Raw genomic sequence first — 22,851 nt, 5'->3', positions numbered from 1 at the left:
TTCCACAGAGAGGAAGGGAGAGAGATAGAGAGTTAGAAACATCGATGAGAGAGGAACATCGATCAACTGCCTCCTGCACATCTCCTACTGGGGATGTGCCTGCAACCCAGGTACATGCCCTTGACCGGAATCGAACCTGGGACCCTTCAGTCCACAAGCCGACGCTCTATCCACTGAGCCAAACCGGTTTCGGCAGATATTTTAGATAAGGGAGCAACTTGAGAACGGCAGAGACAAGATGTTAAAGCTCAACCCCCTCAGACAAGCAGACAGTGGAATGAGAACCAAATGGAGCATCAACTCACACAAATCCCAATGTTTTCTTTCAAACACAGCCACTCCTAAGGGTTCCAGGGGAGATAACGCACCACAGACACACTCATTTAGCTCTTGTTGTTTATCCACCCCTTTATTTTCCACAAAAAGAAGAGACTCAAAGAAGATGCCTTCTAAATGTGTATCACCATTTATTGTAGTTTGCATTAGGAAATGAACAGAAGACATTGTCTGTGGAGGGGAGGGGGGAAAAAAGGAAAAGAAAAAGAAAGTTTTTGTAGACTTAATTTCTTCAAAAACACTTTATGGTTTCAAATCCTTTTTTACCCCAAAGGAAATTCGAGAATTCAAGTATGTTAAGTAGGGAGCGGTAATACAAAAAGTCTTATGTTTTTGTGCGCGTGTGTGGGTGTTTGCCTGTGTGTGTTTTTACAAGCAGACATCTCTCCACATTTCTGGCACCCCTTTTTTGCTTTGGTAAGGCCAAGCCCCAAAGGACACATCATGTACATGACCCCTGCCTTGAACTCACAGACCCAAGAGTTGAGGAATTTATGGACCCTCCTCATAGGATAACTGTAAAGGTTTCAAACTGTCACGAAGCATTAAAAACACCAACCTCCCTTCCCCCCAAACCCTAAGTCATTTAATCCTGATAGACTTAAGCATTCCCTTTGCTGCAGCTGCTCCTTAGGTTCCTAGAGAGGGTTTATGACAAGGACCAGAGCAACAGAATTCTCTTCATTTTGCTTAGAATTAAAAAAAAAAAAATTTTAAGGGCCATTTCAAAATAAAAATAAAAACTGAAATTCAAATTCTGAAAATATCTTGCCTTTTTTATTAATCATGTCATCTAACACCAATTAAAAAAACAAGTATGTGAATATGATATAAAAATACGATCCCAGGATTAACACTTTGTTGCAGGCACAGTTATCTCACAGAATATATGTTTGGAGAGCCAGGGAAAGGAATTTATTTTTGTTTTCGTTTCTCTTAAAAAAATCCACAGCAGTGCATGTAGGGGCAGGAGAGGAAGGGAAGGGGAAAGATTCTTTAGCAGCAAAATGTCCAAGGTTCTCTAATCACAATTAAATCAATGGAGATTGGATTTAGAAAAAAAAAAAAAAAAGATGGAGGGGATGCTGCCCAAACCCATTCATTATCAATCACTAAAAAACTTCCGCTGCAAAAGCCCCAAATTGTGACATACGAAGGACGTGCTGCATTACACCAGCAATCAATCAGTGTGTCCCTCACGCTTTTGACCAGTTTTGTCACTTAAATATATATACAGGAATTGGGCTCCTTCTCGTTCATGTCCTTGCAGATGGCCACCGCTTGGTCGCGTTGGGGGGGCTCTCGGTGTCTTCGCCACGCCTGGCCTCCACATTTGAAGAGCATTTCACCACCGATGCTGCTTCTGCTTGCCTCGCCGGCCGTGGCTGCTGCGAGCAGAGGGTGGGCGAGGGACGTTTAATGATCACTGTTCTGCTTCTCTCTCATCCAGGCGTGAATCTGTTCTTTCAGTTCTGGCACTGAGAAAAGAAAAGGGAAGGATTAATGCCTTGATGGAAGGGCTTTTCAGAGAGATGATGCTCGTCGTTGGTATAAATGGAAAGAAAGGCCATTCATTTGCTCAGTGCAATGAAGACTGAAGAAGAAAGCAGCAGGACATGAGAAGGACTAGACTTCTACAGTGAAAAAGAACAAGGAATGCTTCGTGTCTTTTCCACTAAGTGTTATAGACTAGGGAGAGTTTCTGGATTTGATAAGTTCCACCTTTGATTAATCTCCAACACTGTGGATTTTGGCCGCCACATTTGTTGCTGCTGTAGGCACCGCCCCCCAGCCGTGCACCCCGTACCTGGCTCCAGCATGCTCTCGGTCAGCGTCTGCCGGTTGAAGGGGTCCGTGGGGGAGTTGAGCAGGTGCCGCAGAATGATGGAGCGGTCCATGATGGTGCCGGAGGGCAGCCGCACGGGGTCAGTCATCAGGGTGTCCATCAGAGGGTCTACAGAGACAGAGCAGAGCAACTTCTAACCGAATAGGACCTACAACCGGAAACAAAACGAAGCCGCTCCGGCCAACAGGGAAAAATAAAACAGATGTCCATAAGAATAGCAACCAAATGGGCCCCAGGTTTCGAGGGAAAGTGACCTTTTATCAGCTACCGCTGGGAGGAAAGAAGAGAGAAAAGGATTGGGCCAGACAGCTTTCGTCTGGACTTCCCGGGATGCTTTGGAAACGCTAATCCCCACTTGGAAAGGCGAAGCGGCCTTAGAATCTTCGGGGTTTTACCTGGTTTGAAATCAGGCTAAGGAGCTTTTCTCCTCTTTTAATTTACAATATGAGCTAAAAGCAGGCAGATGCCATTTCAGACACAGGGTCTCAAAAGCAACCACAGCACACCAGGAGCAAGCTGGAAGCACAGAACGTCCGTCCTTTTACCGTTACTGTTTCCAGTGAACTCAGGTCAAAGGACTGGGCAGGAGGAAAGCGGCCACTTGCCTCGGAACTCGTCCGGAGCGTCGCTGTAGTCGATCTCGGCGCGCGCGTTCTTGGCCACTATCTCCTCCACCTTCTCGGCGAGGAGTTTAAACTTCTCTATCGCAATTGTGGATTTGATCCCCGCCTTCCGCATCTTCGAAATAACTTCTTCAAACAACTCTTTGCTGTAGGATCTCTGTGGATGAGGAAAGCAATGTAAAATGTAAATACAGTGTAAGTGGGGAAAAGCAAGCTGCAGAAGAAGTATGATCTATTTGTGTGCGTATTTTCTAAAAAAGTCCTAAAATTATAACATGTATACACAAATACTTTTACATGACTATCTATATATATAAAAAGCCAGCGACCGGAACACCGTAACGACCAGAATGACCGGTCACTATGACGCCCCCTGCAGCCAGCGAACCAGCCTGATCAGGGGGTGGGGCTGGCCAGCCAACCTCCCCCAGCCCCTCCCTGCAACCGGCCCCATCCCTGATCAGCTTCTCAAACCCCAATAGGGGGCAGGGCGGCCGGCCAACCTCCTGCAGTCCCTCCTCCTGCCCGGGCCCACTCCAGATAGGTCTCCCCACCCTGATCAGGGGCAGGGCTGCAGGCCAACTGCCTGGGGCCCCTCCCCCGATGGGCTCTGACCATCCTGATCGGCCTGCGGCCTTTCCCCGAGTCAGCTTCACCCCCGATCAGCCCCCACACTCCAATCAGGGGCAGGGCTGGCCAGCCAACCACCCATGGCCCCTCCCCCAGGCCACTAGCCCCCAATTGGTGCCTTCCATACCATTCAGGGGCAGGGCAGCCAGCCCACCACCCACAGCCCCTCCCCATGGCTTGCCCCACCCCTGATCAGCCCGTGGCCCCTCCCCCCAGCCAGCTCCGCCCCCGATCGTCCCCCCACACCAATCAGGGGTGGGGCTGGCCAGCCAACTGCTCACAGCCCCTCCCGCCCCCAATCACCCCCCTAAATTGGGGGCGGGGCCCACCGGCCAATCACCCTCGACCCCTTCCTCCAGCTGGCATGGCCCTGATGGGACCCCGATTGGGGAGGGCCAGCTGGCCAACCTCCTGCCGTCTCCTCCTCCCGACAGGCCTGGCCCCGATCCACCCCAATGGGGCTGGGCTGGCCGGACCTCACTCGTGCAGGAATTCATGCACTTGGCCTCTAGTAAATACATAAAGATGGGATAGTACACACCAAACTGTACAAGGTCATCACCTCCTGGGAGGGCTTCAGGATTAAGGCAAACGAGGGGAATTTGGAAATATCTGAATTACTTTTACAGCAAGCCTGCATTTCTTTTTAAATTTAAATATTAAAGAGAAAAATCGAGTCTATTTCAGCCCTGGCAAGGCACTGTGCTCTAGCAGCATGAGAGACGGTAGAAATTTTAGCTCTTTTTCCTAAAGGTAAATGTGGTGAGAATAAAGTACTTACATACGTGAGTAATATCTCAATAAAGCTGTTATTTTTAAAAAGTACTTACATTTCCCCCATTTTAACCTTTGGATGAGGTAAGGGTGAGGAACCTTCTAGAAGGCTTACCGATGGTTAAACTGAGATGTGAGTTGTAATTGGATAAAAGTGTGAACAGAGATGGGGAGACAGAAACGAGCAGGGAACTTTGGGGCATTATAAGTGGAGAGCAGAGGGTTGAGATCAGGGGCTCAGGGAGGCTCTGGATCCTGCTCTACCCCCACTAACTTCACACAAGCTACACGATCTCTCGGTGCCTCATTTCAAAAGGAGGAATCTAACTAAACCTGTATCATAGGATTTTGTGAGGATCAAAGAAGTGAAAACATGGAAAGTGGGTAAACCTGGTGTTCAGTTAATAAGAATTAGTTATTTTATGTTCAAATGGTGCAGGAGCGAGAAGAGGAGGGAGGAAATGACTTGGAAGTCCAGGGTACAGCTGGGACTGGCTACGTCGGGAGCCATGGAAACGAGAAACACAAGCCGGATGTGGTCACAGGGACACAGGGAGAAGGGGAGGGAAGAATGTGAAAATAACCATCGAGGGTTGAAGCCTGGAAGACCAAAGTGAAGGCAGCACTAAAGCTGAGGCTTTGGGACGACAACGTGGCTCCCCGAGAAAACAGGGCTCTTTCTGGGAAGGTCACGGACTTGTGGAATGAAGCCCCGAGCTAGATCTGCGTCCAGACCGCAATTGGAGGTGGACCTGGGAGCCTAATATTGCCTTTTACGCCCGAAGGAAAACAGCCACTTCATCTCCATGTACAGCAGACAAGTCCCCTGGGCGCCGTGCTCATGATTTCCACTTACGCACTAAAAATGTCTCAAACCATATTTTGAAAAGTATCACCTTCCTTAATTTCAAGTGGGGAATTCAGGAACAGATGGCTATGTCATTGCACGGATCTGCCAGGAAATCCAGAACAGCAAACTCAAGTTGCCAGGCAGCAGCTTGACCCCAGACTCCCTCTGGAACGGCAGGGACCCCGGCACTGACCTGGTCGTCAGCGATGGCTTTAGCGAACCGCGCACAATCCAGCTGCAAGTAAATATCCGTCAGTTGGTCCAACAGCTTCTTTGGTTCAAAGCCATATTTCTCGGGGTTTTCGACTTTCAGGTCACGGCACTTGGGACCACAGAGTTGCTGAAGATTAAAGTTCAGCATTGCAGCCAATCGGGGTCCAAGTTCCTAGGAAATCACAGGATAAAAGGACAATTCATGCTGCTGAGACCAGTGAGAAGGACCAAAAACTCCCATTTCAGTGGCGCGACAGGAATTGGCTGGATTCATCTTCAAAGAATCCCTGGTAAGTGCTGTGAATGATCAGCTGAAGAAAAACACTATATTCAAAATTTTTTACTCTCCATTTCCAATCCCATCATTCTAATACTTAATAGAATGTTGTAAGTTAGGGAATATTTATAAATACCAACAAAAGGCAACCTTTTCTATAAATTCATTCTTTTACTTATAAAAACAAGGATCATTCTAAATTTGTAAAAGAGGGAAAATTATTCGTAATTCCATCATCATAACACAAGTCATAAGTTTTTGAATATGCTCTGTAGGCCATCGTTTTATGTTTTACTTTTGTATAAATTTCAAAAGTCCCTGGCAGTTCAGGCAGTGCACACCGTTCTTCACCTATCAGGCGCAAAGAGGAGAGAAATGCACAGAAGCAGAAGATAAAACTTATGTCTGAACAGTTTTAAATTTAGCCAGAAAGACAGAGCCAACGTAAGCGAAACAGCTGGAATAAGCAATCATGCAATAACCCCACGAGGGGACACAGCACCTACTACTGTTGGGCACGCTCTGCTGTAAGCAAACCGGAAACAGGGGAATCTGGCTGCGAGAGGGTAGGAGCAAACGCTGGCCCTGAACAAGGCGCTCTGAAAGCTCCCCTTCGGGTGCAAGGCTTCCATTAAATGCAATGACTGGATTTACACAAATTCAACTTAGCGCAGGAACCTGCTTTTCAGGAACTGGCTTTTGCAGAAAGTAAAATACTCCGGTATTTAATGAGGAACCTGTGGGATACGGAGGGAGAAGCATAGGAGAGTTGGAAATCTGTTTGCCTCTGGAAGTGGGAGTTTTGTGTAGGGAAGGAAAAGGACACAGCAAAGCAGGCACAGGCACGGACCGGGCAGAAGACCAGCCCAGGCGTGTGGACAGCCCCGGTCTATGTGCAGGCCCTGAAACAAGTTCATTTCAATGGACATGAACAGACTAGGCTTAGCTTTCGATATTTTCCTTTGAAAAGTGAAGACTATGGAACTAAATATGGCTTCATGTTAATTTAGTCTTCAATCGTTTTTATGTTTCCTACCTTTTTACTATCAGTGGCACTGCCCTTGGGCTCACCAAACATGAAACCAAACACGGTCACAGCAGGGACTGGCAAACTACCAGCCGTGGCCAAAGCCGGCCTGGCGCCTGTTTCTGTAGTTTCTGAAGTGCACTGGCTGCGACTGCTCTTGCAGGGTAAGGGCCAGGCTGAGTGGCTGCGGCAGAGACCATGTGGTCCACATGCCTAACTGTTTCCTGTCTGCATTTACAGGTAAAGTTTAAGCCTCTTTTTTGCCTTCCCCCGACCCTTTGTCCTGGCCACACCATGAAGTTCCTAAACCGTGTTGGGAGGGAAGGGGGCTCAAGTGCAGCAAAGCAGAGATCTTCACTGATGTCGCTCAGCTTCAATTTCAGAAACAGGACGAGGTCTTATGCTTCATGTCAAGGCCAAACATTTTGACAACCTTGGATCTATCATAAACCTAATGATGGCTCTCATTAACCTTTGGCTTCTTGACTGTCACAAAGCTACACCTAAGAGAATCAAAGATCATTATCAACTACTTCTACTTAATAGTCTCTAATTTCCAATTGATGCTACCTTACTTTTCCTATAAATAAAATACAGGAATCAATAATGATAAAAATACGTCACAGCTTCAACATTAACAACCCAAAGTGCTGTCTAAGCAGAAAGTGAGTTCCTAAGTTAACTTGGAAGCGACCACTTGTGGACTTCAGTCTATCAACGACGCTGTGTGTATCAATGAGCCTAAGTGGGGAAAATCAGTAACAGAATTTCCCTCGTCAGTGACTGTGACACTGAACCTTCCAGACTCCATTTAGTTACAAGTGACCGAATCTGAACGTGGAATCCAACAGACACAACAAAGCCCCCAAAGTCTCTACTCACTGGCCTGAGGAAGGGCTTCTGGACCTGCTTCGTGAGGATGTGGAACATGTCCACGGTTTCCGTTGCCAGGGCAAGATAGGAGCGTGACACCCGCTCGTCCTGAGCCAGCTGGGACTGCCGGGCCTGCTGCTGGTCCTGGGAAAAGTGAGCAGAGGCCAAACAAATCTCAGGACTAGTCATCAGCTCACCGACACGCAAGTGAGAGGAAAATAGTCAGCCCCTAAGTGGAAAAGCCATCGAGAAGCCAACGTCCTTAGGGAATGACAGGACAGCCCACCCCAGGGAACCCTCCAGATCACTGAAGCTTGTCCTGTCCGCATCGAACTCGTTAGGACTTTGAGTCAGGCGACCTCGGCACATCACTTAACTTACACAGACTCAGTTCCCTTTGTGATAAAAGAAATCACCATCAACTTCTTCGCTGGATGAAATGAGTGAATCTTGTCATGTCTGATACATGTTCATTTCCCCTAATAAAGACTTTTACTTAGCATTACTTTAAAAACATGTGATATGATACTGAGACCTGTGGGTTCTGTACGTGCAGGAGGCAACCAATTGATATGTCTCTCTCACATCAATGTTTTTCTTTCTCTCTCTCTCTCTCTCCCTTCTTCTCTAAAAATCAATATCCTCAGGTGGCCCTAGCTGGTTTGGCTCAGTGGATAGAGGATAGAGCATCAGCCTGCGGACTGAAGGGTCCGGGTTGCGGCCTCGATCACCAGTAGGGGGCCTACAGGAGGCTGCCAACTGATGAATCGCTCTCATCATTGATGTTTCTATCTCTCTCTCCCTTTCCCTTTCTCTCTGAAATCTCTTAAAACACACACACACACACACACACACACACACACACACACACACACCCTGGGGTGAAGATTAACAACAAAAAGATGGAGCCTAGAGGTTCTGCTGAGAGGGAGAGGAATGAAGGATGACACGGGGGTGCTGAGCCAGGGCAACTGCAGGGTGCAGCTGTCGTTTGCCGAGAGTGGGCAGACCTGGCGAGGTCTGGAGGCTACACAGCGTTCACTTGAGACAAGTTAAGTCTGAGTTCTCCAAGAGACCACCTGGCAGAGAGGCAGGTCAACAGCGGTTATGGAGTCAGGAGAGACCTGAGCCGGGAAGGCACATTCTGGAATCCTCAGAATACAGACATTTCAAGGCTTGGGACAGAGGAAATCACCCAGCAGTGATTTTCAACGGGGGCACCAGGCCACGCGCAGCCGTTTCTCGCTGCCTGCAGACTCAGGGAGGAGGGCCCATCACTGACATTACATGGGCGTGAGCCAGAGATGCTAAATGTCCTGCAGTGTGTGGGACAGTCGTTCATAATACAGAGTTATTATTATATCAAAATTCTACTACATTCAAAATACCAACCAGCACCCTGAGAAAACACTGACCTAGGGAGTAAGTGTGGAGAGAGGAGCAGCCAGGGGGCTGGGCACCGGAGCGCTGGGGGTGGGGAGGCGAGGAGCAGGCAGGGAGGGGGAAGCTGGGAAGTGACTTCAAAGTCAAACGGAAATGATTTCTGAAATTGCACTTGTTAGGGATTATTTATGGCCCTTTTCCACCCATTAACACGGACAAAATCAATGCTATCTGTTCAGTCGTCTCAAACAAGTGCTATGAAGCACTGACTGTGAAGAAGATGACGTGCAAAGACCCATATCCCAGCATCTACAATACACGCTGGTCCAGGAGAAGCCTCATAAGTGGATGACACACTAGAGTAGACAAAGCTGAGACTTTGCAGCGACACTGATGGGGGAGGCCAACCAGACGTCAAACATGACGTCAGCAGTAGCTGGCAAGGGCCTGGCAACTGAGCGGGGACCATCCACATGGTTGCAGTGCATGTCGGGCGGGGCAGTGGGCCGTCGGAGGCAAGACATGATTTCCTCACGGAACCTGACAAAACAGCCTCTTTTCCACTAGTAACTGAATAGAAAAGCGAAGATCAATGGAAAGAAAAGCCCCACTAGAACCCTGAGTGATCACCCAGATGCCTAAAGATCACATGACATTCTTGTCTCTCGGACAGAATTTGAGATTTACTCCTAGTTACTTTCATAAATCTTAATAACATATTCAGACAATAAAACTCTTCTCCAAAAAGCCCTTTAAAATGAAAAGGCCCAAGTTCTAGACACCAGGAAGACTTGGTAACTCACTTCTTAGCTTCAGAGCAAGTGTTTAAGTTTTCTCCTGCCCCAAACCTTGGATGTAACATCATGGAAGCCCACAGGTGGGAGGAAGGACGCACTGATGAGAAGTCAGAGTTCCGGCACAGGCCCCACACGCAGCCCCGCGGGGGCCGAGGCAGCTTCCCGCCAGGCTGTGCCCGCCCCTGTGCTCACCCGGGGCAGCTGCTCCCACTGTTCTTTGTTCTTCATCTCCTCTTGCACCTCGTGGATCCGCTTCAAGGACTCCAGACTTTCATCGAGCAAAAACGTCGTGTCATTGATCAGCATGTTTATATAGCGAACAAACTGCTTCCCAGAGCTGAAAAGGCAATTACACGGACATGGTCACACATCTCCCTCCACCGAAACACTGCAGCAGATCCCAGAGAAGAGGGCCACGCATGTCGCCCTACACGCATGTCGCCCTACAAGACCTTGGCACAACTTGAATACCATGAAGGTCAAGGCCTACAAGTCTCTCCTTAGACTGTGTTGCCCTTTGGAATGAATTGTGATGAGCTCACCCAGTAACGTGCTGGAGACACCTTGCACGACTCCTGAGAGCCAACTGCTAATATTTTAGAATTCTATTCTGGGCAGATTCCCGTGGCAGCTTACATTTGGCAACAGTGGACGTATTTATACTCCAGAAAACCAGGACATACTGATACCTTTTCCCTTCAGAGAGAAGGTTTACCAGCACACCCCTGGCTCATTCCCTCAAGGATATTAAGCAGAGAAAACACTCTTCCAGACTAGGAAAAAAACATGCTTAAATTTGCCAGGATAAAGAAAGCACAAATAATTACCCACCTTTAAGAGACAAGAGAACGACTGACAGCTATTCCCATTATAAAGAAGACGCACTGAAGGAAAACTGGAGCCTAGCCAGCGTGGCTCAGCAGTTGAGCACTGGCCCAGGAACCAGGAGGTCACAGCTCGATTCCAGGTCAGGGCACATGCCCAGGTTGCGAGCTCGATCCCCAGTAGGGGGCGTACAGGAGGCAGCCGATCAATGTTTCTCTCTCTCCCTCTCTCTCAAAAATCAATAAAAAAAGAAAAACTGGAAGCTGTAACACTGATAGAGTGGGCCATTAACTTGCTACAGAGAGCTCGAAGCTCCCAGCCCATAGCACTGTCCTGTCACCTGTTCTAATGCAGGGACTCGCTGGTGGCAGAGACGGCCTGGCCTACCTGTTAGGCTCTGGAAGGTTAGTAGAGAGAGGAGGGCTACACTTCAGGACCGCCCACCGAGCATCAGGGCCGGCCAGCCCAGCCTGGGGCACAGAAGCTCCCTTGACAAGGTCGGAGTCTGGACTCCAGGAACGTGGAAAGTTCCCGAGCCCCACGCAGAACCAGCTGTGGGCCTGCCTGGTTTCCTACGCCGCTGCCAGGCTTCCGCTGGAACATAATTCTGACCAGAAGAGCAGTTCATGGAAACAAAGAACTACCTCACAGTTTCCTTTGCAGCAAGCTATTTAGCAGATGGTGACTCCACTGGAAATACGGACATTATTGACTCGTAATCAGTGAATGAGTGACCGCCAGACCTGATCAAAGATCTAACGGGGGCTGCAAAAAAAGGTCCAAGTAGATGGGATAAAACTTCTCCTGGAGAGTAAGGCGAGAGTTCAACCTTCCTGCCTACCTTTCTTTCCAAAGTAATTTAGATGGAATTACTAATGTCAGGTTCAGGTAGGTGCTAAAATTTCAGGGGGCTAATGAAAAGGCCTTACTCGCAGTGGTTCTCAACCTTCCTAATGCCACGACCCTTTAATACAGTTCCTCATGTTGTGGTGACCCCCAACCATAAAATTATTTTCGTTGCTACTTCATAACTGTAATTTTGCTACTGTTATGAATCGTAATGTAAATATCTGATATGCAGGATGCATTTTCAGGGGTCGAGACCCACAGGTTGAGCACCGCTGGTTAGAGCCTTACTACAAATGCAAAGAACGACACTTCAAATGACAACCCTAATCTAACTGCTTCTGAATCTCAACTCCTCCGAACATTCCCAGCTCTGCAGCTTGGTATCATGTTCAGGAACACAGTAAGATCTCGCTGCAGTCATTCCGACAACCGCCTTTAACATGGTAATCACGAAACACTTAACACATCATCTCAGAATAACTGTGATTCTTTCCTTATGTGTGCCATCCCCAAGGTACCGTGACCAACCTAGAGTCCAGCAATGTCTCGTAGGCACAGACATTTAGATGACCTTCTCACGTTCGGCAGTACCTTCTGGAAACTTAAAGCAGGCTGAGACCAAGCACACAGCCAAGAGCCGGCTGTGAAGGCTCTGAAGCAGCCCCTCTCCCTGTGCTTTGCAAGAGAGCAAGCAGTGACACTGGGGGCGCAGTACTCACTTGAACTCCTCCATGAAGGTGCCGTGGTGAGCTATGTTCTGCCAAAGGCTTTTAAAGATGGTGCTAATGTGATAGCGAATGGTGAACTTGTCATAGAACTCGCTGGTCGCTCCGGTATGCTCGACATCTAATAAAGAAAGACACACGTGTCATATATAAACTGACTGGAAGGATACGGAGAAAAATGTTCCTAGATTCTCTATTGAGTGCAGGGATTATCAATGACTTTTATTTTCTTCTTGGTATTTTCTGTATTTTCCAATACATTTTTTGTGACTAAAACAACCAGACACCTGCTGACCTCACCCTGCCCGCTTGCTGGCTGCAATCCCCCCTTGCACTCTCTGGCTGCTTTCTTACCAGATTCATTAAGCTGCCCGGCCTCAGGCCTTTACACCTGCTGCCTCCTTCGCCTGTCACAGTGGCTGAGATCTCCTAAGACTCACTCTTTTGTCTCATTTTCAAGGTTACTCCAAGTCTTCTTCTCAGCGACCCTCCCTGCCTAGCTTCTCAAAGTAGCACCACGCTCCGCCCCCCCCCGCCCCCCCCACTATGAGAGTATATGGGTCAGCATCTGTCTCCCACCTAGAACGTCTGACCCAGGGTGGCAGGGATTGTGCCATCTTCACCGCTGGCCCGAGCATCAGAACCAGCCCGACACACAGGAGCTTCAAACGCACGTGCTGCATCAGTGCCTGGTCTACTTGGGCTAAGGATGGCCTTGCTGACTAGATCGGCCTGGGAAGAGGAGTCTTGAAATAAGTCATCAGAGTCCCTCTAAGTTCTGAGTAGCAGACTTTTGAGAGCTGGTCCTTACAAATAAATACTCTTATTTTGAAAATGAACTTTCCTTTTGAAACAAAAATTTGATCTTAAGAATTTCCTAAGCTAGCCTATTCTCCAGTGGTTCTCAACCTTCTGGCCCTTTAAATACAGTTCCTCATGTTGTGACCCAACCATAAAATTATTTTTGTTGCTACTTCATAACTATAATGTTGCTACTTTTATGAATCGTAATGTAAATATCTGATCTGCAGGATGGTCTTAGGCGACCCCTGTGAAAGGGTCGTTTGACCGCCAAAGGAGTCGCGACCCACAGGTTGAGAACCGCTGCTATTCTTCCTGGGGTGCAAAAAGGTGCTTGTTCTGTATCTCAGTCTCTCACATTCCTGAGAGGCAGGCGTGTTCAGGGGTGAGGACCTGCTGGGCATTCGGGGAGTGTGTGCGATGCCCCGCTGCAGGCCCTCCGGCGCCAGTGCCTTGGTAACCGTGGGAGGCACAGCACAGAAGCCAGGAGCACCTGTGCTACAGCCCAGCTGCCGAGGTTGCTGCCTCGCTAGCTGCTGACCTTCAGCAAGCTTCTTGACCTTTCTAAGCTCCGGTTTCCTCACTTGTAAAATGGAGATATTTATAGCGCCCATCTTGAGGCCTGTGGTTGGGATTAAGTGCAAGGATCAGTGAGGATTCAATAAGTGATGGCTATTCTTAGCAAGGGTATCATCTGTCCATGACCACAGAGGTGTCCAGGGCCAGAGGGGACACTGCCTGGTGGGAGGGGAGGGAGAAGAACACCGCCCGCCAGCTCCTGGGACCTGAACAGTGGGGCCCGGCCAGGCCCAGCACTGGTCTCGCAGGGGAGGCCCAGCTCTATCCCACACACCTACACACCCGTCGCTTAAATCCAGAAGCCAGTGACAGCTGCAGGCACGGGGTACAAAACATTAACTTTTTTAGTTTTAACACTAACAATGCATGTTTACTGAAGAAAATGTTAAAAGTTCAGGTAACAAAACAAACAAACAAAAGAATGAACTACTCGTAATTCTCAGGGAACCAGTAGCACATGCTCTGCTCCCAGTGGGCTACCGAGCCACACCTGTTAGTGGATGTCAGCACACTCGGTAACAGGTTTAGAGTAACTTCACCACTGGCTCTAGATGGCCTTGTCGGCCTGTCTACCCAGGAACCTACCTGTATAAAACTTCATCAGGGAAGGGACCAACAGTTTGGTGGAGAGAGGATGGTTCTCAATCATTTCAAAGAACTTCTGCGTTCGTGGCTGAACAGCAGGGTTGGTCATAAACATGACTTCTACCAGTTTGGCCACCAGGTACGGATTGCGGATGTAGTTCTGGTTGCACAACATCACAACGAGGAACATCACAATATCCTGAGTGCAGGGCTCGTAGAGCACCTGAGGCGAGTATCTGAAGGGCAAGAGGAGTGCGAGATGAAGCCCTGAGTCTCAACCTGGGTGGGCGCTGGTGTCCTCAGGAGGGGAGGCGGCTAACAGGTCCCGGAGCCGGGATGCTGAGTCCCCTTTAATTTGCTGAGTTTAAAGTGATTATTTATATCATAACTAGATAGATTTAAAATCCATCATGTCTACTGGCCACAACATTGTAGACTAACTTATTATGTTTCAGAAAATAAACCAAAGCTGTGATTAAATCATCACATGGATTTCAAAGATCTTCACTACCCAAACACTAAAAAAATATTTTAATAGAGTTATTTTCATTTCAAAGAAGCCAGTTATAAACTCAACCCATTACTTTGCTACCTTTCTCCAATTCTACCATTGAGAAAAATTTTGGTACAAAATATAGATGTGGTTATTTCTGGCTTTTGAATGTTCACTCAGATATTTATAAACCGCTCCTGTTTCTCAGAAACACATTCTCCATCATTAGAAGTTCAACTCCATTTTCACAGAAGACATTATTGCCAGCATCGTTAATCCTCTTTGCCTCCGAGATATTATTGGAATTGGCCTGGTGCCACAGTTTGGATTTATTTTTCTAATCTCCAGGCAGCAGTTAAAGCAGTGACACAAAACTTCCGGCATAAAATGGAGGTTTGTAATATAATTAATCACAGAATATGCACAAAACATATAAAAACATATAAGTTCTATGTAATATGGTAAAGAAACTTACTGTACAATAAAAAATAAAAATTCAGCAATATCTTCTACATAAAACTCAGGCAATGCTGCAAACGCCTTGGGGACGTCTGAACTTAAAGGCAGTGTTACACTGTCAACGAGAAAAAAGCACAGGTCACAGTTGAGACGACAGTTCCGGCCGCACTTTCAATAACACTTTCCACGCCTGCAGAGGGCTCCCACAGCAGGACGCACAGGCTTCGCAACAATAACATGAGAACAGTAAGCTGTACAGGTGAGGATACAAGATCAACAACGCTCTCAGCGCAACAATAAAATGTTATCTCTAGCTTTTTTTTAAAAAAATTGATTTTAGAGAGGAAGGAAAGAGAGAGAGAGAAACATCAATAATGAGAGAGAATCATTGACCAGTTGTTTCCTGCATGCCCCACACTGGGGACCAAGCCCAAAAATCCGGCATGTGCCCTGACCAGAAATCAAACCGTGACCTCCTTGGTTCACAGGTTGACGCTCAACCCCTAAGCCAAGCCAGCCAAGCTTATCTCCAGCTTTTAGCTTCCAACTTATAGATTCCATCTTCTATCAATCAAAGATTGATAAAAATAAAGCCAATTTTTACAAAGCACTATGTCAAAATTAAAATTGCAGGTGTTGACATTCCCTTATTACTGTAACTAATTACAGGGAAAATATTAATATTACATACTCTACATAAGCACAATCTGGAAATTGAAAAATGAATTCTTTATTTTTTTCAACCATCACCTGAGGATATTTTCCCATTAATTTTAGAGAGAGTGGAGAGAAAGGGAAAGACAGAGAGAAACATCAATGTAAGAGAAACACATCGATTGGTTGCCTCCTGCACGAGCCCTAACCAGGGCCTGGGCCGGACAGGAGCCTGCAACCGAGGTATGTGCCATTGACCGGAATGGAACCCAGGACACTTTGGTCCACAGGCTGACGTCCTATCCACTGAGCCACACCGGCCAGGGCAAAAATGAGTTCTTGGTGAGGGGAGGGTTTGGGTTCCACTTGTGGGCGAAGAGCAATACGTTCCGCACAGCCCCGACAAAGAGGAAGAGCGCACTCACTCGGGGTAGGCAGGGTCCAGGATGCGGAGCAGCAGCTGAATGAGAAGGCCATAAAAATTCAGACATCTTCGCAGGAAGCTCTCGTCAAGTAAACCAGCGTCAGCGCAGGCCTTGCATCGTACCAGTTTCTGTGGAAGCAGGTGTGGCCCGGCCATGGTTAGTTGGCAGCTGAGCCTCAGCAGCGTGCTGGGCGGGGTGGGACGGGAGAGGGGAGCTGGGGCATCCAGAGCTTCCCCGCTAACTAGCTTTGGGTCGTGTTCTAAGAAAAACAAAAGCTATGCCACACGGACCGCTGGACACACAGCCCAGCACGCAGCTCAGAGGCAGGTCACTGCTGTCACATCTGAGTAACTTGGGGAGCTCTTCGGGGGCCAGGAATGATTAGTGGGAAGAAGCCAGACAAATCTGCATCTGAGTTCCAGGGCACCACTCATGAGCTGCCTTTGGGGAAAACGCTTGTCCCCCTACCTCAGAGGATCACTGTGGGAATAAGACACACGCACATGCGCACACACTGACATATTAAACAGTTTGTGGGCTCCTTGAAGCGTCACCTTTAGAGAGCTTAAGGGTTCTGCAGACCCCAGACAAGAGCCCCTGCCTTATTCTGCATCTCAAAGGGGTCTAGTGGCTTAGCAAAACTAAATATGACCTTAACGTGTGACAGAAATCCAAGCCAGACTAATCAGCAGAAAGCACGATCAGCTGACACTCAGCTTTCTAATTTGAATATAAACCTAAGAAAAATGCCTCAATTTGCTATCTGTGCTTCCCTCGTACAACCTTTTCATTTATGTTTCACAAGCGGAAATCTTCCCATCCACAGTTGGTTCTGTGTGATGGATCATTTTCAATTAGAAATGAAGAATGAGGAGGTGCAAAAGAAAGAAATCTTTCCACGACCACGAATCTACTTTGCCACACACCAAGAACACGCATGACTGGAAGGAATGGTGTGTGCTTTGGGGGCAGGGTGGCAGGGTTGGGGGTAGTAGGAGGGGAGGGCACTGCACAAGGTAGGGAAAGGGAGGAGATGCTAAACTGAGGATGATAACATCGACTAAGAATTCATGATGTCGTTGGCATAGCATAGTTTGTCCTGGGGCTTAAATGTTATATAGATACATGTGAACTACCAACAAGTTTTAGATGCACCATTTTATCTCGGGGGTGGGGGGGGGAGAATAATGAAGAAAAAATAAGGACACGAAACTGCTTACTCAGGGCACATATCCTGCGGGAAATACACTATCATGAGGCTGGTCGATACTTATCCCAATTACCGATACGGACCTTAAGCTGAGTTTTGCAGCGCTTCAGCATTTCACGGTGTCTAGTTGCCAGGGGGGAATCTTTCCATTGGCTTTCGTTATTTTTCAAATCTTCCACGGTTCTGAAATCAAAGACGAATGGTCAAATGAAAAGAAAACACACACACCCACTATCCATCTCATCTATTCATTCTGACCATTTCATTGACTCTCAGACACATATTTCCCCCCAATTTTAGCATTTCGAAAACCAGAGAATGTCTTACAATCAATGCACGTTATGGTTTAATTGGCAGCATTTTTCTTTCTTATTGATTCCTAAAATGATGTCGTAAAAGTGATGACACTTTATTTATTCATTTACTTATTTAACATATTTTATTGATTTCAGAGAGGAACAGAGAGGGAGAGAGTGATAGAAACATCAATGATGAGAGAGAATCATTGATCAGTTGCCTCCTGCACGCCCATGACTGGGAATCTAACCAGCGACCTCTTGGTTCCTGGGTTGACGCTCAACCACTGAGCCACACCAGCCGGGCTCTTGATGACACTTTAGATGTGATGAAATACAGTAACCTCTTTTAGAAGGAAATACATTGTTCCCTTGTTTTTCTTGGAGGGAGAAAAAGAGGTCTCAAGAAAATTCAAGGTTACTATGCCTGTTCGATTACCCAAAACAAAAGGCGAAAGGGCGACTTCACTGATGGCATTTCCTCCTTTTCTTTTACAACCGTCGCCTCTGCTTGGAAGACCCCTCTCTGTGATCACCTTTGCCACCTGCTCCTTCACTTCCTTCAGGTGTCTGTCCAAGTATCACCTGTCAGTGAGGTAGTGTCTCCGATCGGTAATAATGCTGCCCATTTTAAAGATTGCTCACTTAACATTATTTCAACTCCTTTCTATCAAGACATTGTAAGGAACTAGAGGTTGATCTTTAAAAACAAAACAAAACAAAAAAACACTACCACTCCCAGACTCCCTTGCTGCCAGCATTTCTGCACATGACCTAGTCCACCAAGAGGCGAACCCTCACTGACAGCAGAAGTGAACGTTGCCAAGTGGCAGCCACATGGTTCTGGGAGCACTTGGTGGAGGCTCTACTGTCCGGCTGACCCCTGAAGCAGCTTCCTGCCAGGCCAGGCTCACAGGAGAACCGTTTTTCCAGCCATTTCAAGGATTCAATAAACCAAACGGTAACCTTTAACAATCCTCTGATAAACTGGAGTACTTTGTGTGCAACTATGCGCGTGATAGACAGAACAATGCTCCCCCATAATGTCACACCCCAATCCCCAGAACCTGTGCACGCGTTTGTTACCTTACATGCAACAGGGACTCTGCAGATGTGATTAGGGGTATGGACCTCGAGATGGGAGATTATCCTGACCGTCTGGGTGGGCCCAAGGTCACCACAGGGAGTCAGAGGAAGAGGAGGAGATGTGAAAGCAGAGGAGGGAGAGCGAGCTCAATATGCTCTGCTGCTGATTTCAAGATGGAGGAAGGGGCCACGAGCCACGGGATGCAGGCGGCCATCAGGAGCTGGGAAAGGCAAAGCAAGAGCTTCCTCCCTAGAGCCTCCAGGAAGAATGCAGCCTTGACTTCAGGACTGTGCCCCCCAGAACTGTGAGATAATCGCTGATGTTGTTTTAAGTCATGAAAGTGTGGTAATCTATTGCAGCAACAATTGGAAACTAATACGATGACCTATATTACTGGCACCAGAAGAGGTCACACAGGTAACAGGCCCTCAAGAGAAACGGGCCTCTGGGATTAGTTCTCTGACGGGGCAGTGACGATTCGGGCACCTCAGGACAGAATACTGGCAGCCCAAGGCTCTCTGTGGAAAAACAGCTGCAAGAATGGCCACCAGCGATCTCCGGGAAGGAAGACACGAGGGCTGCTTCTATGTGGAGAGCTTACAGAATACAAGGACAGGCCAGGATACTCAATCTCACCTCCAGGAACGTCAATGAGCCAGGGAGTTCTAAGATGACCATAAAGTAGCGTCTGGTCCCACCAAGCATCACATTAAAATATAAACTGAATCGATAACCTTACTGGGTCTCTTAGCTGTAAGTGAGAGCAAAGACGGGCACTCCCAGAATTCAAAAGGAGCCTGGGAGACTTTGATGACTTCGAGGTGGTCATATTACAGGAGAATGCCAAATTCCCTTTCATTGCCCCAGAACCATAACCAGAGTGAGGCCAATTTCTGTCCTTACCGGCTAATTACAAAGTCATATGCAGGGAGTTCATATTGGAAGAAAAAGAAGGGCAAGGTTTGCTAGTTTGTCATATTCATTTCCCATGGCTAGTGTAATAAGCTTGCACAAACTTGGTGGCTTGAACAACAGAATTATCGGCCCAGAGCTCTGGAGGTCAGAAGTCTTACGTGGTCAGCGTTCCTCCCGAGGCACCAGGGAAGAATGCGTCCTTGCCCTTGGCAGCTCCTAGAGGTCACCTATATTCCTCGGCTCATGGACCAACCACATCACGCTGACACCTGCTTCCGCCATTACGTTTCCTTTTCTCACTCTGTGCCTCCTGCCTCCCTCTTATAAGGACCCTTATAATATTGGGTCCACCCAGATAGTCCAGGAAAATCTCCCATCTCGAGATCCTAAACTTAATCACATCTGCAAAGTCCCTTTTACCATGTAAGGTAACGTGTTCACAGGTTCTGGGGTCTAGCACGTGAACATCTTTGACACCGTTACTCTCCCTACTGCACACGAGGTGACAGAAATGTGGGAGTATGTGTGGGAATGGATCTTAAAGGGCTTCATCAGCAAGAGAGGAGCGTGTAGAGCAGCTTCAATGACATGGTTACACCCACCAGAGACTCTGGACGCAGCGCCATCCTGAGTGGCTGGGAGGGGTTCTAACTGTGTGCCCCGCTATCTGAAGCTTGGAACACATGGCGACTCAGGCGACCTCAGGACAGGACATCACACACATACCTATTGAGCTCCCGGATGGCCCGGAGTCTGCGGATATAGCGACGGCAACTTGGCAGGATAGAGAGGTGGTGGGCGTGCAGCGTAAGAAAGAAGCATTCCGTAGGGAATTTCGGCTCAGAAAAGGGAGGCTGATCTCCATCTAGGAAAAAAAACACACCATTATCCCCTAAATAAAAGTGGTTGCAGGACTAAATCAAAGAAAAAGCACAACCAATAACGCAAAATGACACTTGAATTTCCCAATAGTTTAATGACTCTTAAAAAATTATAGACAATAAAAACTAAAATCTGGGAGGAAACAATCCCTAAAAAAACATATAGACTTGACTAATGTTATACGAAAAACAGAATTCCTTGGGCTTGCTCCATTTAAAGAGCAGGTATTCTTCCCCGTCTGATGAAATGTCTACATATATGAACAGCAACAATCTTTTGCAATGTGTCTTCCCAATGTGTTTTATCTATGACCTGTATTCTTCAAAATGGGTGTTTCTTAATTTTCTCTATTAGAAGTGGTACTGGGAGAATCTATGTACAATAAATTACTCCCTCAGCCCAGCTTTGGGAGCACATGCTGGAAAGTGGAGTTACTGAGAATGATGGAATTCTAACCTTTGTTATGAATCCCCAGAATCCACATTAGGTAGACTAAATAAATTGCTTAAATGCCACCTAGTTCTTCACAAGCTCACATTCTTCTCTTATCACTTTGTTTTTGATAATTTATAGCTATCTGATATCTTGAATTTCTTTCCATTTGTATCTTATTTTTCCTAAAAGTACACATATTTTCCCTACAAGTATATTTTATTTTCTATGACACTTACTGCTTACATTTTGTTTCAAGCAAAAAACCCGATCTCTTGATAAAATATAGTTCTCACCTTACATATTTGTAACAGTTCTGGATTTTGAATGGCATGACTTTCTGACTTATAGGACACTAGTTTTCCTCCTTTCTTTTATTTTACATATTCGTTTTGTCTCACTCTATACATGGTATGTTTATAAATTAAGATACACACACACAATGTCTCTGAAAATGCGCTTCATTTCTAAAATTACTTTAAATTTCTCTCTTACATCTAGGTTAAATCCTGTTTGGCTTTTCATGTTTTATTAGATTTTTAGAAAAATGCTTAACCTTTGATTCTTCTGAATTTCTTAGTCTATGAGGTATTCCAAGACTTAACAAAAGCTACTCATTGAATGGCACTGATCACACACTGACGTTACTGTTCGCAGGTACCTGGCTTTTATGACAGTTTAAATGCTTTTCTGGAATGTGCCTGCCTGGGCACGATGCTGTCGCTGCAGCGAGCAGGCACCCACCACCCTCCCTCATAAACAGTGCTGCGGGGCTCTGGTGGCTGTCATTAAGCAGCTGTCCTTAGTGTGGAGAGAAAGGTCAATGACCATAATGGTTTCAAGATATTCATATATTAATCATACCATCAATTCACCAAGATCTGTGAGATATTTCATGAGAATTTTAATTGGTACATATAAAATATATATGTAGCTAAATTGCTGCTGTCAGCTTTATTAAATATTTATTTATTTAAACTCAGAGAACAGTCTATTTCCTTCCGTTTCTTCTATGTATATATTTGATTTTGGCCAATCCAAAGAACTTTTTTTACTGTATTAATTTTTATTGCATATTATATCCCTAGCTCGTAAATTCATTTTTTGGAGAGGCAACAATGTGTGAGGAATCACTAGCATCCAAACAAAATTATCTTCTTTCTAGACTCTGTAAACTCTAACTTTTTAACCGGGGCAGCTGGGAACACCACCCACGTAGGAGGATGTGGCCACTCAGGGGCATGCCGGGTATTGAGATCCTTTGGGATTGGACCTAAACAAAAAAGTGGAGAGGCAGAAAGTCATCCCCTCCCTGTCCCCCTCCCCCCACCCTTAGGATCCACTTTCAAACCCAGTGTCATTACTGTTGAGTTTCTGCCCATTGCTCTTGCATTTCTACTTTTCTGTTTTCCTGCTCACCTGTCTCCCAGATACATTCTGTCTGTCACAAGCCTCCGTACCTTCCCTCTGCCTGTTCTTTCTTTCTGTCTTTACTCCTTCGCACGCTCTCCCTCTGCCTGCCTGGGCCTCTCTGGGGCACGACTGCCGTTGGCCAGGAAAAGGGCTGAGGCCAGGCAGCCTAGGCTCCTTCTTCCTCCTCCCCTCCCTCCTCCCTCCCCCTGAAGGGCCTCTCGGAGGACCTTCCTGAGCTGCAGCCTTCCATCCATCGGGCAGAGCTCCCTAGAAACCCGTGACCACCTCCTCCACAGCCTGTGACTCCCCCGGCTCCGGCCCTGACCCCGAGAACCCACAACTTTTTTTTTTTAAGTAATTTTCCTTTTTGTTTATTTTATTTTTAACATTTAAGGAATATTCTTTTTTTCTTTTGTTTTTAATATATATTTTTTTATTGATTTCAGAGAGGAAGGGAAAGGGAGAGATATAAACATTAATAATGAGAGAGAATCACTGATTGGCTGCCTCCTGCACGCCCGCTACTGGGGGTGGGGATCGAGCCCACAGCTCGGGCATGTGCCCTTGGCCGGAATCGAACCTGGGACTCTTT

At 46.9% G+C, this 22,851-nt stretch overlaps 1 protein-coding gene across 10 annotated transcripts in view; it reads right to left on the bottom strand.

Moving 5' to 3' along the window:
* Positions 1-443: 443 nt before the first annotated feature.
* The window catches only part of UBE4B (ubiquitination factor E4B), an 87,817-nt gene continuing 65,409 nt past the window's right edge, over positions 444-22,851 (bottom strand). For 9 of the 10 annotated variants that reach the window (XM_006105283.3, XM_006105284.3, XM_023746341.1 and 6 more), the window contains 12 exons: positions 20,259-20,397; positions 17,318-17,417; positions 16,025-16,152; positions 14,962-15,060; positions 13,994-14,229; positions 12,023-12,149; positions 9,822-9,966; positions 7,459-7,593; positions 5,253-5,444; positions 2,788-2,962; positions 2,144-2,290; positions 444-1,814 (listed from right to left, as the gene is read on the bottom strand). In XM_006105283.3, coding sequence (XP_006105345.1) covers positions 1,753-1,814; positions 2,144-2,290; positions 2,788-2,962; positions 5,253-5,444; positions 7,459-7,593; positions 9,822-9,966; positions 12,023-12,149; positions 13,994-14,229; positions 14,962-15,060; positions 16,025-16,152; positions 17,318-17,417; positions 20,259-20,397 — 1,685 coding nt within the window. In that variant the 3' untranslated portion in view covers positions 444-1,752. The remainder of the gene's footprint in view (positions 1,815-2,143; positions 2,291-2,787; positions 2,963-5,252; positions 5,445-7,458; positions 7,594-9,821; positions 9,967-12,022; positions 12,150-13,993; positions 14,230-14,961; positions 15,061-16,024; positions 16,153-17,317; positions 17,418-20,258; positions 20,398-22,851) is intronic. The other variant, XM_023746336.1, reaches the window with a different exon arrangement.

Source organism: Myotis lucifugus, unplaced genomic scaffold, assembly GCF_000147115.1.
Source record: "Myotis lucifugus unplaced genomic scaffold, Myoluc2.0 scaffold_658, whole genome shotgun sequence".
Lineage (NCBI taxonomy): Eukaryota > Metazoa > Chordata > Mammalia > Chiroptera > Vespertilionidae > Myotis > Myotis lucifugus.
The sequence above is the reverse complement of the archived record's forward strand: the minus strand, read 5'-3'. Positions and strand labels throughout refer to the sequence as shown.